The sequence below is a fragment of the Coregonus clupeaformis genome, chromosome 6 (genome assembly GCF_020615455.1).
Source record: "Coregonus clupeaformis isolate EN_2021a chromosome 6, ASM2061545v1, whole genome shotgun sequence".
NCBI lineage: Eukaryota > Metazoa > Chordata > Actinopteri > Salmoniformes > Salmonidae > Coregonus > Coregonus clupeaformis.
In genome coordinates, this window is record NC_059197.1 from 50,997,079 (window position 1) to 51,017,915 (window position 20,837).

The 20,837-nt window shown below is 44.2% G+C and overlaps 1 protein-coding gene across 2 annotated transcripts in view; it reads right to left on the reverse strand.

Moving 5' to 3' along the window:
• LOC121532333 (polypeptide N-acetylgalactosaminyltransferase 18) overlaps window positions 1-2,091 on the reverse strand; it is a 149,918-nt gene extending 147,827 nt beyond the window's left edge. Inside the window, exon 1 of one of the 2 annotated variants that reach the window (XM_041838228.1) lies at window positions 1,576-2,086. In XM_041838228.1, the coding sequence (XP_041694162.1) occupies window positions 1,576-1,816 (241 nt within the window). In that variant the 5' untranslated portion in view covers window positions 1,817-2,086. Of the gene's footprint in view, window positions 1-1,575 lie in introns of both variants that reach the window. The other variant, XM_041838229.2, reaches the window with a different exon arrangement.
• Between the last annotated feature and the right edge of the window lie 18,746 nt (window positions 2,092-20,837).

Consider the following 20,837-nt stretch of genomic DNA (forward strand, 5'->3'; position numbering starts at 1 on the left):
ATCGGAGAGGTTGAGGGTAGAGGAAGTTCAGGAGTAGGAGCAAACAAGATGGAACTATTGTAGAATTGACTGTATCCATTAAATGTATATAGTACGTATAAGCTGGAAGTAGAGGCCTAAGCGTTGTTGTTCACAAGTTTACTCCAATTAGGGGAGGGGTGGTGGGGCTGGAAAGTAATAAGGAAAAAAATATATATATATATATATATATATATATATATATATATATATATATATATATATATATATATATATACTACCATTCAAAAGTTTGGGGTCACTTAGAAATGTCCTTGTTTTCCATTAAAATAACATCAAATTGATCAGAAATACAGTGTAGACATTGTTAATGTTGTAAATGGCTATTGTAGCTGAAATTCGATCCCCAGGCTGTAGTAGTCAATACATTTTAATGTATTGACTACATTAAAATGCAGTCAATACAGTTCTTAAAATCGCTAATGTTACATGTCAATGTGAATAATTTATCATATTTGCCCCCTTTCAGGGGTATAACCAGTGGGGTAAAGTACTTAAGTAAAAATACTTTAAAGTTCTACTTAAGTATTTTTGGGGGGTATCTGTACTTTACTATTTATATTTTTGACAACTTTTATTTCACTACATTCCTAAAGAAAATAATGTACTTTTTATCCATACATTTTCCCTGACACCCAAAAGTACTTATTTCATTTTGAATGTTTAGCAGGACAGGAAAATGTTCCAATTTACCACTTAGCAAGAGAACATCCCTGGCAGACTCACTAAACACAAATGCTTCGTTTGTAAAGGATGCCTGAGTGTTGGAGTGTGCCCCTGGCTATCCATACATAAAAATACAAAATTATGCTGTCTGGTTTGCTTAATATAAGCAAGTTGAAATTATTTATATTTTTACTTTTGATACTTAAGTATATTTTAGCAATTACATTTACTTTGATACTTAAGTATATTTTAAACCAAATACTTTAGTTTTTTTCTCAAGTAGTATTTTACTGGGTGACTTTTACATGAGTCATTTTCTATTAAGGTATCTTGACTTTTACTCAAGTATGACAATTTAGTAATTTTTCCACCACTGGGTATAACATTACAATTATGTGTATAACATTACAATTCTGTGTTTGTAGAATGACTGAGGTGAATGAACCTACAGCAGCCAAGGGGATAATGGCTAGGGTAATTTTTTCTTGTTTTTACTGTTGTCCAAATAGCGAAATAGCATTTAAACGTGTTTTTATTATATAGAAATGCAGTAAATGCCCTTCAACTAAAATAAATAAATAATAATAAATAATAATAATAATAGTAAGTACACACCACCCTTTTGGACCTCACTAAAACTTCAACCCTGGTTATGGCCCTGTGTCTTGTAATTTGACCTTTTGTTTTTTGAAAATTATTTATCGTTGATATGAAAGATACGTTTCTTGTGTTTCCAAAACCGTACCGCAAGCGATGCGTGTTAACATTTAGTCTAGACCAAGTGTCGGGGCTTTTAACTAAACTCCCCCGTCCAGAATATACTATCGTCAATATGCGCTAAAGGTAGTTAGCGTCTATGAATAGGCTAACCTTGGATATGTTGGTTGACCACATTTTCCAGTCGGTCCAGTCTCTCTATAATCTTCAGAGTTTCTCCCTTGTTGTCATCTTCAAACTTCCTCTCCGGTTCGGGCTCTGGGACTTTGGTGTTCACATTGGCCACATAATTAGTGATCCAGCCGACGTAAAGAAGACAGACAATATTAGTCATGCCACTCAAAATAACGCATGTCGACACCAAAGTTTTGGTTCTCCTAGAGCAGACCATCATCGCGACATCCCTCCATATGGTCCAGCGCGAATACAACCGCAATAGAAAACGCTTACAAAAGTCAATGACAAAACGGTAGCTTCAGTGCAGGATTATAACATTGCAGCAACCGGCTAAAGCCTTCCAGCTACTGAGACTGACAGAAACGTAAATTAGTAGATGCAATGTTGCATTCTGTATGTAGTGGGCACCACCTGAAATCCGCTGCTACAAATTAATCACAGAGCCACACGCGCACAGAGCAGGCGGCCAATGAAATCCTCTGGAAATGTACACTGCATATCCGATCATTACACAATCCAATTGGAGCGTGGGAGGCGTGTTCTCCACAATTCTCTCGTCCTTCAAATAGGGGAAGGCGAAATAGAAGGTGTTGTGAGCTTTATAGATCACCTGAGTCAAGCACATCGACCCGTTGGAATTCCACTGAAGTGTGGAACAGGTGTGTGTGTGTGTCTCTGGTGTGTGGGTAAAGATAATGTCTCATCAATACCGTAATAATACAATGTCATCAATAATTGACTGCGATTTTTGTAAAGTTCCTTATCTATCTCCTCATCAATAAGATGGGAAATTATAATGTATTACTTTTTGAGGCCACACTAGGCCTCATTTTATAGACTTTATTGGTACCCAAGTAATTAGATATCTAACGTCTGTCCCCCCTTCACATCCAGTAAGCATACTGTATAGGCCTTCACAGATTATTAAGACTGTCAAAACTTTGATTTGATTTATTAGGAACCCCATTAGCTGACGACAATGGCGACAGCTAGTCTTACTGGGGTCAAACACACAATGAAAAAGTCATTACAGACAAAATACTTTACAATTTACATACATTTAAAAACATTAACATTAACATGTAGTGTGTGTGTGTGTGTGTGTGTGTGTGTGTGTGTGTGTGTGTGTGTGTGTGTGTGTGTGTGTGTGTGTGTGTGTGTGTGTGTGTGCATCTATCAGTTACACATGCATGTCAGTACATACACACAACAAGTAGGTCACATGGGGGAGAGGTGTTGTGCCATGAGGTGTTGCTACTAAAACCACTATACAGAATAGCCTAACACAACCATACAGTGAGCTGAGAACTTTAGCCAACAGCAGAGACAGGTTCAAGGTTCAAGTAATTTCTATGACAGCTGATGAGACAGACAGAAGTACCAGGAGCATCCCTATCAGAGAGCTGGAGCTCTAAAATAAAATCTGAGCAACACTGCACCAACAGATGGATTGCACAGATAGTGCCTTTAGGCAGCAGCTTTGATCTTTGTCTTTCATGCAACCAATTCACTAAATTACTTCTTCACCTTTACGGCTCCACCATAAACCTCATTCTCCAAGAGGAGCGCCTGGAAGGATGCAGCTGATGGATGAAATATGCATGAGCACTGAAATATTAAGCGCTGGTAGGGGGCTCTGCTCAGAACACTGGGCCCATGAAACCAATTGAAACTTTGTCATTACTTTCTCATGGGGCGGAAGTATGAAAGATAGTTAGCATTGGAACAGCATGTCTTGAAACAGCATGGATACTGCAAATTCAGTTTTGTATTTTATTTCAAGGTTTTAAAAAAAAACCAATGAGCAGTTGGCTAAAGCTGCTACAGGCCCATGGGATCTACAGTTGAAGTCGGACGTTTACATACACTTAGGTTGGAGTCATTAAAACTTGTTTTTCAACCACTCCACAAATTTCTTGTTAACAAACTATAATTTTGGCAAGTCAGTTAGGACATCTACTTTGTGCATGACACAAGTAATTTTTCCAACAATTGTTCACTTATAATTCACTGTATCACAATTCCAGTTGGTCAGAAGTTTACATACACTAAGTTGACTGTGCCTTTAAACAGCTTGGAAAATTCCAGAAAATGATGTCATGGCTTTAGAAGCTTCTGATAGGTTAATTGACATCATTTGAGTCAATTGGAGGTGTACCTGTGGATGTATTTAAAGGCCTACCTTCAAACTCAGTGCCTCTTTGCTTGACATCATGGGAAAATCAAAAGAAATCAGCCAAGACCTCATAAAAAAAATTATAGACCTCCACAAGTCTGGTTCATCTTTGGGAGCAATTTCCAAATGCCTGAAGGTACCACGTTCATCTGTACAAACAATAGTACGCAAGTATAAACACCATGGGACCACGCAGCTGTCATACCGCTCAGGAAGGAGACGCGTTCTGTCTCCTAGAGATGTACGTACTTTGGTGCGAAAAGTGCAAATCAATCCCAGAACAACAGCAAAGGGCCTTGTGAAGATGCTGGAGGAAACGGGTACAAAAGTATCTATATCCACAGTAAAACAAGTTCTATATCGACATAACCTGAAAGGCCGCTCAGCAAGGAAGAAGCCACTGCTCCAAAACCGCCATAAAAAAGCACGACTATGGTTTGCAACTGCACATGGGGACAAAGATCGTACCTTTTGGAGAAATGTCCTCTGGTCAGGAGGGACTGGTGCACTTCACAAAATAGATGGCATCATGAGGAAGGAAAATTATGTGGATATATTGAAGCAACATCTCAAGACATCAGTCAGGAAGTTTAAGCTTGGTCGCAAATGGGTCTTCCAAATGGACAATGACCCCAAGCATACTTCCAAAGTTGTGGCAAAATGGCTTAAGGACAACAAAGTCAAGGTATTGGAGTGGCCATCACAAAGCCCTGACCTCAGTCCTATAGAAAATGTGTGGTCAGAACTGAAAAAGCATGTGCGAGCAAGGAGGCCTACAAACCTGACTCAGTTACACCAGCTCTGTCAGGAGGAATGGGCCAAAATTCACCCAACTTATTGTGGGAAGCTTGTGGCAGGCTACCTGAAACGTTTGACCGAAGTTAAACAATTTAAAGGCAATGCTACCAAATACTAATTGAGTGTATGTAAACTTCTGACCTACTGGGAATGTGATGAAATAAATAAAAACGGAAATAAATCATTCTCTCTACTATTATTCTGACATTTCACATTCTTAAAATAAAGTGGTGATCCTAACTGACCTAAGACAGGGAATTTTTACTAGGACTAAATGTCAGGAATTGTGAAAAACTGAGTTTAAATATATTTGGCTAAGGTGTATGTAAACTTCCGACTTCAACTGTATGTTAAACTTCCCCTCTGAGGGAAGATATAGTGGGCTGTCATCTATTTTGAGAAAGCAGGAACTTTTTAAGGAGGCAAGATTATGTCAGATTATGTCTAATGCAATACAAAGTCAAGGGTTTTTCTCGTGGCAGAACAGAGTGGATTTAACCAAAACAACAAGCCACAAGACAGCATCATTGAAGGAACTTAAACTTGATGTGATCTACTAATATTACATGCCCGTACAGTATCTGGGCTATCTAATTAGGTTCTAGTGTAGATATCATATCATGAATTGTAAGTAACTGTCTAGTTACACCTCTGTCTGAGGTACCTTGCTCCAACCTTGATAGCAGCCAGAATAGCAATAGCTTTACCTTCTCTATCGCTGTGTCTGTCATTACCCTGTATCATCGATATAGGATATGTGATGATTTAGGTGTAAACTGTTGTGGAACCAACAAAGCTCCATAATTGAAAATAATCTCTGGGGAAACAAGGTTGTCTCATTTCACTCAAATGGATTTAATATCTCCAACCTGCAGAGGCTTACCCACTGTCAGACAATATCAGATGATTATGTTGGGTCATGCTCTGCCTTCCTTAAATCAAGCGCTGAGTGAATCAATTGAAAATCCCTCTGTCTTGATACGTGTTTACTCAGAGTGAAGCATCAGCCTGGCACTGCTCAGGAATCTAATCACATAATCAACAAGCACTGATGACGCAGATAGACTATAGAAGGCGACTGGTCAGGGATGAGTCAAGCAAAAGGCTCCCTCGATGCAATGGCACTCATATCATCAGAAAATTAATTGAAACTGCTGAAATGGGCTGCTGTCGACATCAGGAAATCATCCTAGCTATGCTACCGTTAACACTGTGGAGTAACTGGGGGAAAAGTTGCGCCAAATGTACACAGAAACCATTTGACTTGAGAATGAGAGTGCCTCATACAATGTTGGGATTGCAACTTGAAATTAGGCTATTTCATGTGGAAATAAGTAATTGTGTCTTTACCCTTCAGAAGTGCCCTGACCTGCAGTGTTGGATAGAAAAGGCTTTTAGCCTCCTCCTTTGTATTTCACTGTCACAGAATCACTCACCCGATATGGAGCCAGCAGGAGAAGACTGCATGCCTGAAGTTGTAGCAAGGGTTCAGGAGCATTCATCGATGCTAGCCAGCTTGGGAGAAGCGATGGATCTCTCGAGACCTGCTGGTCAACCGGATCCAGCTACCTACACCCCAGCCCCTGAACGGATCCAGATATCCCGGCCACCGGCGTTTGATGGGACGACGGCGCTATGTAAGGGATTTTTACTCCAGCTGGAGTTATACTTCTCCAGCATCAGACCGGCACCCCTGGAGCGGGAGAAGGTATCGGTCCTCGTTTCCTGCCTTTGTGGGAAAGCCCTGGAGTGGGCCAACGCGGTGTGGAACGATGGAGGTTCCGCGCTGGAGGACTACAGGGAGTTTGCTTGCCTCTTTCGGGCAGTTTTTGATCACCCGCCTGAGGGTCGAGAGGCGGGCGAACGTCTGGTCCATTTAAGGCAGGGGACGAGGACCGCACAGGACCACGCACTGGAGTTCCGGACGCTGGCAGCGGGGTCTGGGTTGAACGAGCGGGCCCTAATCGACCATTTCCGGTGCCACTTAAGAGAGGACGTCCGACGGGAGCTAGCCTGCCGGGATGCCATGCTATCATTCTCCCAACTGGTAGACATGGCCATCCGGCTGGACAATCTGCTGGCAGCCAGAGGACGTCCTTGTATGGGTCTGCCCGTTCTCACTCCGGACGATTCTGACCCCGAGCAGATGGAGCTGGGAGGAGCCACCAGTCGAGAGAGCACAGGAGGACAGCGACAGTGCCACTCTGGTGGCACGAAGGGACAATCCACTTCACGTCGCCGTCAACGTTATTTTGGGTCTGGAGGCAGTAGGCAGGGTACTCACACATCACCCCAGGTAACGAACACCCAAACGTGTTCAGAGCCCTTTGCGGCGCATTGTACTTTACCTTTCTCCTTCCCCGATCACTTGATAGGTTCCCAGTGTAAGGCGCTAGTCGATTCAGGCGCAGCTGGGAACTTCATGGACAGGGCATTTGCACGCCGTCACGGCATTTCATTGGTTCCCCTATCCATTCCACTCCCCATCAGAGCACTTGATAGTCAACCATTAGGGTCCGGGTTGGTTAAGGAGGTTACGGGTTCAGTCACCATGATTACGCAGGAGACGCATGTTGAGCAGATCAACTTTATGATTATTGAATCTCCTGCTTACCCTGTAGTCTTGGGTATCTCGTGGTTAGCCCTTCACAACCCCAAGTTCTCATGGCCGCAGAGGGTTCTTACGGGGTGGTCGCGTGAGTGCCAGGGTAGGTGTCTAGGTGTTTCCGTTGGTGCAACTACGGTGGAAAGTCCAGACGGTATCCCCACCGTGCGCATTCCCCCCGAATACCATGATCTGACGCTTGCATTTTCCAAGACGCAAGCGACTAAATTACCACCTCATCGGGAGGGGGATTGCGCGATAAACCTTCGGGTAGACGCTGTACCTCCCAGGAGTCATGTGTATCCCCTGTCGCAGGCTGAAACGGAGGCTATGGAAACATACGTCACCGAGTCCCTGCGCCAGGGATATATACGTCCCTCCACTTCACCTGCCTCCTCAAGCTTCTTCTTTGTGAAAAAGAAAGATGGCGGTTTACACCCGTGCATTGATTATCGACCACTGAATAATGTGACGGTACGATTCAGTTATCCTCTTCCCCTCATTCCTTCAGTGATTGAGTCAATGCATGGGGCCCGTTTTTTCACCAAATTAGACCTCAGGAGTGCCTACAACCTGGTGCGTATTCGGGAAGGGGATGAGTGGAAAACAGCATTCAGCACAATCTCTGGGCATTATAAATACCTGGTGATGCCCTACGGTTTGATGAATGCTCCATCCGTTTTCCAGTCCTTTGTGAACGAGGTGTTTCGGGACATGCTTGTTCGCGGTGTGGTGGTCTACATCGATGACATCCTGGTGTATTCCGCTACGCGCGCTGAGCATGTGTCCCTGGTTCGCAAGGTACTGGTCCGACTGCTGGAGAATGATCTTTATGCCAAGGCAGAAAAGTGTGAGTTTTTCCAGCAATCAATCTCCTTCCTCGGATACTGCATTACTACCACAGGTGGGGAGACCGCATTTCAGCCGTGCGTAATTGGCCGACTAAAGGAGGTGCAGCGCTTCCTTGGCTTTGACAACTACTATCGAAGGTTTATTCGAGGCTTTGGCAAGGTCGCAGCTCCCATTACCTCCTTGTTGAAGGGTGGGCTGTCCCGGCTCCGCTGGTCTGCTGAGGCAGATTTGGCCTTCAATAGATTGTGGGATCTGTTCACCTCAGCCCCGGTACTGCCTGTTTTAGGTTACCAACCGGTTCTGGCACCGTGGCACCAGAGCCAGACCGAGGCTCCCGCGGTGGATGACTGGTTTCGGCGCACGGAGGAGACTTGGGACGCTGCCCACGTTCGCATCCAGCGCGCCGTGCGTCGTCAGAAGGCCAACGCTGACCGCCACCGCAGGGAGGCCCCAGTGTTCGTACCGGGATTCCGGGTCTGGCTCTCTACCCGGAATCTGCCCCTCCGCCTGCCCTGCCGGAAGCTGAGCCCGGTGGTAGCTGGTCCGCTCCAGGAATCTGAGGTGCGGGAGGTGCCTCCACCTCCTCTGGACATTGAGGGGGCCCCGGCGTACTCGGTCTGTTCCATCCTGGATTCGAGGCGTCGGGTGGGGGGCCTTCAGTATCTTGTGGAGTGGGAGGGGTACGGTCCGGAGGAACGGTGCTGGGTCCCAAGGCTGGACATCCTCGATCCCTCCCTCGCCATCTGACTCGCCCTGCTCCGCGTCCTCCTGGCCGACCCGAAGCCGCGCGTCAAGGGGTGGGTACTGTCACGATGTCCACTGAGGCTGCCCCTCCTCCTTGTTCGGGCAGGCTTCGGCGTTCGTCGTCACTGGAGTACTAGCTACTGCCGATCTCATTCTCATCACTTCACTTGTCATGTCTTGACAATCACACACACCTGGTCCTCATTCCCATAATTAGTATGTGTATAAGTGTTCCCTCTGTTCCCCTTGTCTTTGTGAGTGATTGTTTATTGTGAGAGCATGTTAGCTCGGTTGAGCTACTCAACATTGTATTTATACCAAGGTGGATGTTTTCCCTTGAGCTTGTTCCTTTTGACGCTTGGGACGTTTGATATATGTGAACGCATTAAACTCTGGACTTCGGTATTTTACCTCCTGCGCCTGACTCCTTCATTTCACGTCGTCACATTACCAGCACATTCTCACTTAATGAACCTGATTATCCCAAAGTGATCCCAGTGTAATTCACTCTGTTGGGCCAGGTCCTCTGGAGGAAATTGAACATTCCCAGGGTATTCGGGAGCCATGGTAACTGGAAGTAGAGGTTGGCCCTGCTCTTACAGTTTAACAACAGGTGACCTATTCAGATTATTGTCCCCCTCTTCCATCAAGCCTTTTATGTGACTGGCATATAAAATGCTTTCAAGAGGTAGGGGTTTGCCGATCACAACCCTAACCCAAATCCATTGGCTGTTAGGACTCCATGCAATTGACCTCAAAGTGCCCCATCATTATTTTATTGTGTTGATTTCCCCATGATTGGAACAGATTACCCACAACATCACTGCCTCACTATGCTCACAATGCAGTTAGGTGTCCTTACTTAACCCTCTGGATTTATTTCACAGGGCTTACGCAATTAAAACAAACATTTCACAAGAAATGTGATGCGTTGTACTAGATTTAGCTAAATAGCTATTTAACATATCCAGTCCCTGGACAGGTGAACAAAGGAATGCCCAGGAAGTACTTTATTATGCAATTCAGGAGCGTAATTCTAGAATGAATTCAGATTTTGTATATGAACCACTGATGTGCCATCACGGATCTAATATAGTTACCCCCCTTTCATTTTATTACAGCTTTCCCATTTAAATTTCAAGGGCTGCAAAATAAAATTGGATGATAGGACGCCAATACTATCCAAGTTATAGAATGCAAACCTCAATAAAGCATTGGAGGAAGAAGTGCAGTAATTTTGGGAGGGAGCAGAGCACTCATGAATGTGCATTTGTGATACAGCCTGAGTCTAATTAAATATTGGGTAGAACCACTAGAGATCTCTCAGTAATGAAAACACTCAATTTAAATGACACGAGAGAGCAAATATGGTGCCAAAATATTACAGTGATTCATATTGTAGGCTTTTCATTAACACATATCTCAGCAGGCAACCAAACAAAGTCTGCCCTGCAACTTCAAGAATCTGAACCACCACCATTCTCCAGTGTCTTTCAGGTGTGTAGAGAAGCGGTTCCTCAAACGCTTTTGTGCTGTGACCCGCCTAAAGCTTTTTGGTGTTTTCTTGCGTGACCCACTATGTAAACAAGACACAATCTAGCCAGTCAGTCCTCTGATCCTACACTTGGAAAACACTAGTTTAGATATTTTGGACATGAAATTCACTTCTTTGTCAGTTATTACTAAGTGACCTCTTTAGCTGTCCTGCCAACAACTAAAATATTTCAAACATTTGAAAAAAGATCAATAACATGTATTTATATGTCATATTCAGTTGGGTACCTTACCTTTAAAAGTTAAAGCCACCCATCATCACATTCATAAATTAGGGCTCACCATCTCCCCTTCCCAGACGAGACTGTCTGCAGATTGCTGAGGAAACAATGTTAAAAGTGAATGCATCACTGTCTCCATATTAATGAGGTCATTACCGGTTCCTGACGTGCTCTACTCTGAATGGCAACAGGAAGAAAGCAACATCTAACTTCATGTTCCAAACCACCCCACCAGTCCAGACATCTCCTGTCAAAGAAGGAAATACAGATTATTACTGACACAATAAACGTTTGCTTGTAGGCTACTCACTGAATAGGAGACAGCCATTTTACACCATTAGGGCATTCACCTTGAGATAACATGACAATTTGTTTTCATTAACGCCTTAAGTATTGGCCATTGTAATGTAAAGTGTGCAATAGTATCGCTGTTAAAGTGTATTTTCATTATATTATAGACACCTTAACGCAACACCTAGCAACCTCATCAAGGATTTAGGACCTCTTGGCGTAGCGGTTAAGGCGTTGGTATGGTAGTCAGTGGACCTGGGTTTGAGTCCCAGTCAGAGCTATCCCCGAATTTGCTACATTGGTGTCAGAAGTGGGATGGCGCCTGTGAGGCCATAGGAGTGAAGAACTTGGTATGGAGAGGCGTGGGGACACGCTCTCCTGGAGAAAGGGGGTAAGGTTGCGACTTTAACCTAACACCTAGTGACCTCAACAAGCAGTTCAGACCTCTTGGCATAACGGTTAAGGTGTTGGCTTGACAGTCACTGTGCCTGGGTTTGAGTCCCGGGCGGGGCTACCCCCTGATTTGCTCAAATATTTTATGTGAATTTATCTTTTAAAAGGTGTCAATGGTTTATGCTTGCCCTTCTGACTTTTCATTCTACGTCCCTTGTCTAGAAACAATTGATCCTTGATTGAAATACGGTTTTTGAAACCTTGAACGCTCAACTTAACTATCATCCAAAAATGTATTTACAAATACAAAAGGTACACTTACTGTTAACTGTTTTACCACAGATTTCCACAGAGGTTTTGTAATATAATATAATATAATATAACATTTAGCAGACGCTTTTATCCAAAGCGACTTACAGTCATTTGTGCATAATTTTTTTTTTTTTGTGTATGGGTGGTCCCGGGGATCGAAACCACTACCTTGGCGTTACAAGCGCCATGCTCTACCAGCTGAGCTACAGCTTCAAGACAACGTTTTTTGTATGTGTTCCCTCCCAAATTTCCATTAGCTCTATGAGTTGTAGGGAATGCTATGGCAAGGAGTTTACCCTGTGTAAATCTAGTCAGGGTGATCTAGTGCTTCATATAAGGAATATCGCACAAATATTTCATGCTTGGGGTCTGATGACGCTATGAGCACACAGTAATTCTCTCAGGAGCAGAGGAGACCTTTGGAAGCTCCATGTGTAATAAACTCCCACACATCAAGCACAAACACAAACCACACTGTTAGGGCCATGCGTGTGGAAGTAACAGAGGAAGATGCTGGCAATACAACTCATCTGACTCCAAACATGTTAACAGACAGGACACCATAGGAAAACTCTTATAACATGACTCCATGCCCACGAATCAGATGAACCTAATTCGTAGCCTTTTTTCCTTCATGGCACATTAGTGTAACTGGCAGGCAGTTACTATAAACTCTTATAGTAGTATATATGACAGAGGCATAAATTGCATTTATCTTTTCTCCCTCAGATCTGCTGACCAAGTATTGTAGGCATACACAGTGTATGGAACAACGACAAGTGCTGTTGTTGCCAAACTGTGAAAGAAAGGAGCGACCTTTTTGAGAAAATTAAGCAAGTGTCTGAATGACAAGCAGGAAATCAATACAGATGTATTTTTTTTATTTGTCACATGCGCCGAATACAACAGGTGTAGACCTTACAGTGAAATGCTTACAAGCCCTTAACCAACAATGCAGTTTTAAGAAAGAATACCAAAAATAAATCACTAAAACATACAATATAAAATAATACGAAATAAAAGTAACAAATAATTAAAGAGCAGCAGTAAAAATAACAATAGCTCAACCTGCCTCCTTTGTCCCACCCCCCATACACGCGGAGACCGACTCAATCGGTGCCTCCAGTGATGCTATCTCTTTCATCGTTACCTAACGCTTAGGTTTACCTCCACTGTACTCATATCCTTCCATATCCTTGTCTGTACATAATGCCCTGAATCTATTCTACAAAGCCACCAAAAATTCAACTACAACATTTTCCATCTCGATAGAACTGCCAAAGTGGGTGGGGTTGCAATCTACTGTAGAGATAGCCTGCAGAGCTCTATCCTACTATCCAGGTCTGTGCCCAAACAGTTTGAGCTTCTACTTCTAAAAATCCACCTTTCCAGAAATAAGTCTCTCACTGTTGCCGCTTGCTACAGACCCCCCTCAGCCCCGAGCTGTGCCCTGGACACCATATGTGAACTGATTGCCCCCCATCTATCCTCAGAGTTCGTACTGCTTGGTGACCTAAACTGGGATATGCTTAACACCCCGGCCAACCTACAATCTAAACTAGATGCCCTCAATCTCACACAAATGATCAACAAAACTACCAAGTACAACCCTAAATCTGTAAACATGGGCACCCTCATAGATATCATCCTGACAAATTTACCCTCTAAATACACCTCCGCTGTCTTCAACCAGGATCTCAGCGATCACTGCCTTATTGCCTGCGTTTCGTAACGTCTGAGATCCCCAGAGATTGGAAAGCTGCCGCGGTCATCCCCCTCTTCAAAGGGGGTGACACTCTAGATCCAAACTGTTACAGACCTATATCCATCCTGCCCTGCCTTTCGAAAGTATTTGAAAGCCAAGTTAACAAACAGATCACCGACCATTTCGAATCCCACCGTACCTTCTCCGCTATGCAATCTGGTTTCCGAGCTGGTCATGGGTGCACCTCAGCCACGCTCAAGGTCCAAAACAGTATTATAACCGCGATTGATAAAAGACAGCACTGCGCAGCCGTCTTCATCGACCTGGCCAAGGCTTTCGACTCTGTCAACCACCGCATTCTTATTGGCAGACTAAATAGCCTTGGTTTCTCTAATGACTGCCTCGCCTGGTTCACCAACTACTTCTCAGATAGAGTTCAATGTGTCAAATCGGAGGGCCTGTTGTCTGGACCTCTGGCCGTCTCTATGGGGGTGCCACAGGGTTCAATTATCGGGCCGACTCTATTCTCTGTGTATATCAATGATGTCGCTCTTGCTGCTGGTGATGCACGGATCCACCTCTATGCGGACGACACCATTTTGTATACATCTGGCCCTTCATTGGACACTGTGTTAACAAACCTACAAACGAGCTTCAACGCCATATAACACTCCTTCCGTAGCCTCCAACTGCTCTTAAACACTAGTAAAACTAAATGCATGCTCTTCAACCGAACGCTGCTTGCACCCGCCCACCCGACTAGAATCACTACTCTCGGCGGGTCTGACCTAGAGTATGTGGACAACTACAAATACCTAGGTGTCTGGTTAGACTGTAAACTCTCCTTCCAGACTCACATTAAGCATCTCCAATCAAAGTTAGATCTAGAATCGGCTTCCTATTTCACAACAAAGCCTCCTTCACTCATGCTGCCAAACATGCCCTCGTAAAACTGACTATCCTACCGATCCTTGACTTCGGCGATGTCATTTACAAAATAGCCTCCAACACTCTACTCAGAAAATTGGATGTAGTCTATCACAGTGCCATCCGTTTTGTCACCAAAGCCCCATATACTACCCACCATTGTGACCTGTACGCTCTTGTTGCTGGCCCTCACTACATATTTGTCGCCAAACCCACTGGCTCCAGGTCATCTATAAATCACTGCTAGGCAAATCCCTGTCTTATCTTAGCTCACTGGTCACCATAGCAACACCCACCTGTAGTCTGCGCTCCAGCAGGTATATCTCACTGGTCATCCCCAAAGCCAACACCTCTTTGGCCGCCATTCCTTCCAGTTCTCTGCTGCCAATGACTGGAACGAACTGCAAAAATCTCTGAAGCTGGAGACTCTTATCTCCCTCACTAACTTTAAGCGTCAGTTGTCAGAGCAGCTTACCGATCACTGCACCTGTACACAGCCATTCTGAAATTAGCCCACCCAACTACCTCATCCCCATATTGTTATTTATTTGGCTAATTTGCACCCCAGTATCTCTATTTGCACATCATCTTTTGCACATCTATCATTCCAGTGTTAATTATGAAATTGTAACTATTTTTGCACTATGGCCTATTTATTTATTGCCTTACCTCCATAACTTACTACATTCGCACACCCTGTATATATATTTTCTGTTGTATTTTTGACTTTATGTTTTGTTTAAATCAAATCAAATCAAATCAAATTTTATTGGTCACCTGCGCCGAATACAACAGGTGCAGACATTACAGTGAAATGCTTACTTACAGCCCTTAACCAACAGTGCATTTATTTTTAACAAAAAATTAAAAAAATGAAAAATAAAACAACAACAAAAAAAGTGTTGAGAAAAAAAGAGCAGAAGTAAAATAAAATAACAGTAGGGAGGCTATATATACAGGGGGGTACCAGTGCAGAGTCAATGTGCGGGGGCACCGGCTAGTTGAGGTAGTTGAAGTAATATGTACATGTGGGTTGTTAAAGTGACTATGCATAAATAATTAACAGAGTAGCAGCAGCGTAAAAAGGATGGGGTGGGGGGGCAGTGCAAATAGTCAGGGTAGCCATGATTAGCTGTTCAGGAGTCTTATGGCTTGGGGGTAGAAGCTGTTGAGAAGTCTTTTGGACCTAGACTTGGCACTCCGGTACCGCTTGCCGTGCGGTAGCAGAGAGAACAGTCTATGACTAGGGTGGCTGGAGTCTTTGACAATTTTGAGGGCCTTCCTCTGACACCGCCTGGTATAGAGGTCCTGGATGGCAGGAAGCTTGGCCCCAGTGATGTACTGGGCCGTACGCACTACCCTCTGTAGTGCCTTGCGGTCGGAGGCCAAGCAGTTGCCATACCAGGCGGTGATGCAACCAATCAGGATGCTCTCGATGGTGCAGCTGTAGAATTTTTTGAGGATCTGAGGACCCATGCCAAATATTTTCAGTCTCCTGAGGGGGAATAGGCTTTGTCGTGCCCTCTTCACGACTGTCTTGGTGTGCTTGGACCATGTTAGTTTGTTGGTGGTGTGGACACCAAGGAACTTGAAGCTCTCACCTGTGTTAACGAGAGAATCACTAACATGATGGCAGCTGGTCCTTTTGTGGCAGGGCTGAAATGCAGTGGAAATGTTTTTGGGGGATTAAGTTCATTTTCATGGCAAAGAGGGACTTTGCAATTAATTGCAATTCATCTGATCACTCTTCATGACATTCTGGAGTTTATGCAAATTGCCATCATCAAAACTGAGGCAGCAGACTTTGTTAAAATTAGTATTTGTGTCACTCTCAAAACTTTTGACCATGACTGTATATAAGGTCCCACTGTTGACAGTGCATATCAGAGCAAAAACCAAGCTATGAGGTCGAAGAAATTGTCCGTATTGTGTCGAGCACAGATCAGGGGAAGGGACCAAAAAATTCTGCAGCATTGAAGGTCCCCAAGAACAAAGTGGCCTCCATCATTCTGGAAGAAGTTTGGAACCACCAAGACTCTGAGAAAACTGAGAAATCGTGGGAGAAGAGCCTTGGTCAGGGAGGTGACCAAGAACCCGATGGTCACTCTGACAGAGCTCCAGAGTTCCTCTGTGGAGATGGGAGAACCTTCCAGAAGGACAACCATCTCTGCAGTACTTCACCAATAAGGCCTTTATGGTAGTGGCCAGACGGAAGCCACTCCTCAGTAAAAGGCACATGACAGCCCGCTTGGAGTTTGCCAAAAGGCACCTAAAGACTCTCAAACCATGAGAAACAAGATTCTCTGGTCTGATGAAACCAAGATGGAACTCTTTGGCCTGAATGCCAAGCGTCACGTCTGGAGGAAACCTGGCACCATCCCTACGGTGAAGCATGGCGGTGGCAGCATCATGCTGTGGGGATGTTTTTCAGCGGCAGGGACTGGGAGACTAGTCAGGATCGAGGGAAAGATGAACGGAGCAAAGTACAGAGAGATCCTTGATGAAAACCTACTCCAGAGCGCTCAGGACCTCAGACTGGGGCGAAGGTTCAACTTCCAATAGACAACGACCCTAAGCACACAGCCAAGACAACGCAGGAGTGGCTTCGGGAAAAGTCTCTGAATGTCCTTGAGTGGCCCAGCCAGAGCCCGGACTTGAAACAATCGAACATCTCTGGAGAGACCTGAAAATAGCTGTGCAGCGACGCTCCCCATCCAACCTGACAGAGCTTGAGTGGATCTGCAGAGAAGAATGGGAGAAACTCCCCAAATACAGGTGTACCGAGCTTGTAGCCCCATACCCAAGAAGACTCAAGGCTGTAATAACTGCCAAAGGTGCTTCATCAAATTACTGAGTAAAAGGTCTGAATACTTATGTAAATGTGATATTTCAGTTTTTCTTTTTAATACACTTGCAAAAAATTTGTAAAAACCTGTTTTGCTTTGTCCTTATGGGGTATTGTGTGTAGATTGATGAGGGGGAAAAAAACAATTTTATCAATTTTAGAATAAGGCTGTAACGTAACAGAATGTGGAAGAAGTCAAGGGGTCTGAATACTTTCTGAATGCACTGTATGTACATATCTACCTCAATTACCTAGTACCCATGCACATCAACTAGGTACTGGTACCCTGTGTATATAGCCAAGTTATCGTTACTCATTATGCATTGTGTATTTATCCCTTGTGTTATTATTTTTCTATTTATTTATTATTTCAACAACAACATCTATGCATTGTTGGGAAGGGCCCGTAAGTAAGCATTTCACTGTTAGTCTACATCTGTTGTTTACAAAGCATGTGACAATTTTTTAAATTTTTTTTTGACATACACACACAGGCAGTACATCACTGGGGCATCCTGACTGGTGGCATCACTTCCTGGTATGGAAACTGCTCGGCCTCTGACCGCAAGGTACTACAGAGGGTAGTGCGTACGGCCCAGTACATCACTGGGGCCAAGCTTCCTGCCATCTAGGACCTCTATACCAGGCGGTGTCACAGGAAGGCCCTAAAATTGTCAAAGACTCCAGTCACCCTAGTCATAGACTGTTCTCTCTGCTTCCGCACGGCAAGCGGTACCGGAACGCCAAGTCTAGGTCCAAAAGGCTCCTTAACAGCGTCTACCCCCAAGCCATAAGACTGCTGAACAGTTAATCAATTGGCTACCCAGATTATTTGCATTGACCCCCTGCCCTTTTTTACGCTTCTGCTACTCACTGTTTATTATCTATATATAGTCACTTTATCCCTACCTACACTACCGTTCAAAAGTTTGGGGTCACTTAGAAATGTCCTTGTTTTTGAAAGAAAAGCAATTTTTTGGTCCATTAAAATAACATCAAATTGATTAGAAATACAGTGTAGACATTGTTAATGTTGTAAATGGCTATTGTAGCTGGAAACGGCTGATTTTTAATGGAATATCTACATAGGCGTACAGAGGCCCATTATCAGCAACCATCAGTCCTGTGTTCCAATGGCACGTTGTGTTTGCTAATCTAAGTTTATCATTTTAAAAGGCTAATTGATCATTAGAAAACCCTTTTGCAATTATGTTAGCACAGCTGAAAACTGTTGTGCTGATTTAAAGAAGCAATAAAACTGGCCTTCTTGAGACTAGTTGAGTATCTGGAGCATCAGCAATTGTGGGTTCGATTACAGGCTCAAAATGGCCAGAAACAAATAACTTTCTTCTGAAACTCGTCAGTCTATTCTTGTTCTGAGAAATGAAGACTATTCCATGCGAGAAATTGCCAAGAAACTGAAGATCTCGTACAACGCTGTGTACTACTCCCTTCTCAGAACAGCGCAAACTGGCTCTAACCAGAATAGAAAGAGGAGTGGGAGGCCCCGGTGCACAACTGAGCAAGAGGACAAATACATTAGAGTGTCTAGTTTGAGAAACTGGCAGCTTCATTAAATAGTACCCGCAAAACACGAGTCTCAACGTCAACAGTGAAGAGGCGACTCCGGGATGCTGACCTAGTCAGAGTTGCAAAGAAAAAGCCATATCTCAGACTGGCCAATAAATAGAAAAGATTAAGATTGGCAAAAGAACACAGACACTGAACAGAGGAAGATTGGAAAAAAGTGTTATGGACAGACATATCGAAGTTTGAGGTGCTCGGATCACAAAGAAGAACATTTGTGAGACGCAGACCAAATGAAAAGATGCTGGAGGAGTGCTTGATGCCATCTGTCAAGCATGGTGGAAGCACTGTGATGGTCTGGGGGTGCTTTGGTGGTGGTAAAGTGGGAGATTTGTACAGGGTAAAAGGGATCTTGAAGAAGGAAGGCTATCACTCCATTTTGCAACGCCATGCAATACCCTGTGGACGGCGCTTGATTGGAGCCAATTTCCTCCTACAACAGGACAATGACCTAAAGCACAGCTCCAAACTATTTAACCAGGTAGGCCAGTTGAGAACAAGTTCTCATTTACAACTGCGACCTGGCCAAGATAAAGCAAAGCAGTGCGATAAAAACAACAACAAAACAGAGTTACACATGGGATAAACAAAACATACAGTCAATAACACAATAGAACATCTATATACAGTGTGTGCAAATGTAGTAAGTTATGGAGGTAAGGCAATAAATAGGCCATAATGCAAAATAATTACAATTTAGTATTAACACTGGAGTGATGTGCAGAAGATGATGTGCAAATAGAGATACTGGGGTGCAAATGAGCAAAATAAATAACAATATGGGGATGAGGTAGTTGGGTGGGCTGTGTACAGGTGCAGTGATCGGTAAGCTATGGCCATGCTTTCCATCTGGCTACCACTACCCCGGCCACCAACTCTGCACCCTCCGCTGCAACTTGCCCATGCCCCCCCCCCCGCTTCTCCTTCACACAAATTCAGACAGCTGATGTTTTGAAAGCGCTGCAAAATCTGGACCCCTACAAATCAGCTGGGCTAGACAATCTGGACCCTTTCTTTCTAAAACTAGCTGCCGAAATTGTCGCAACCCCTATTACTAGTCTGTTCAACCTCTCTTTCATAACGTCTGAGATCCCCAGAGATTGGAAAGCTGCCGCGGTCATCCCCCTCTTCAAAGGGGGGTGACACTCTAGATCCAAACTGCTACAGACCTATATCCATCCTGCCCTGCCTTTCGAAAGTATTTGAAAGCCAAGTTAACAAACAGATCACCGACCATTTCGAATACCACCGTACCTTCTCCGCTATGCAATCCGGTTTCGAGCTGGTCATGGGTGCACTTCAGCCACGCTCAAGGTCCTAAACGATATTATAACCGCGATTGATAATAGACATTACTGTGCAGCCGTCTTCATCGACCTGGCCAAGGCTTTCGACTCTGTCAACCACCGCATTCTTATTGGCAGACTAAATAGCCTTGGTTTCTCAAATGACTGCCTCGCCTGGTTCACCAACTACTTCTCAGATAGAGTTCAGTGTGTCAAATCGGAGGGCCTGTTGTCTGGACCTATGGCAGTCTCTATGGGGGTGCCACAGGGTTCAATTCTTGGGCCGACACTTTTCTCCGTGTATATCAATGATGTCGCTCTTGCTGCTGGTGACTCTCAGATCCACCTCTACGCAGACGACACCATTTTGTATACATCTGGCCCTTCATTGGACACTGTGTTAACAAACCTCCAAACGAGCTTCAATGCCATTCAACACTCCTTCAGTAGCCTCCAACTGCTCTTAAACACTAGTAAAACTAAATGCATGCTTTTCAATCGAACGCTGCTGGCACCCGCCCACCCGACTAGAATCACCACTCTCGACGGGTCTGACCTAGAGTATGTGGACAACTACAAATACCTAGGTGTCTGGTTAGACTGTAAACTCAACTTCCAGACTCACATAAAGAATCTCCAATCCAAAGTTAAATCTAGAATCGGCTTCCTATTTCGCAACAAAGCCTCCTTCACTCATGCTGCCAAACATGCCCTCGTAAAACTGACTATCCTACCGATCCTTGACTTCGGCGATGTCATTTACAAAATAGCCTCCAACACTCTACTCAGCAAATTGGATGTAGTCTATCACAGTGCCATCCGTTTTGTCTCCAAAGCCCCATACACTACCCACCACTGTGACCTGTACGCTCTTGTTGGCTGGTCCTCACTACATGTTCGTCGTCAAACCCACTGGCTCCAGGCCATCTATAAATCACTGCT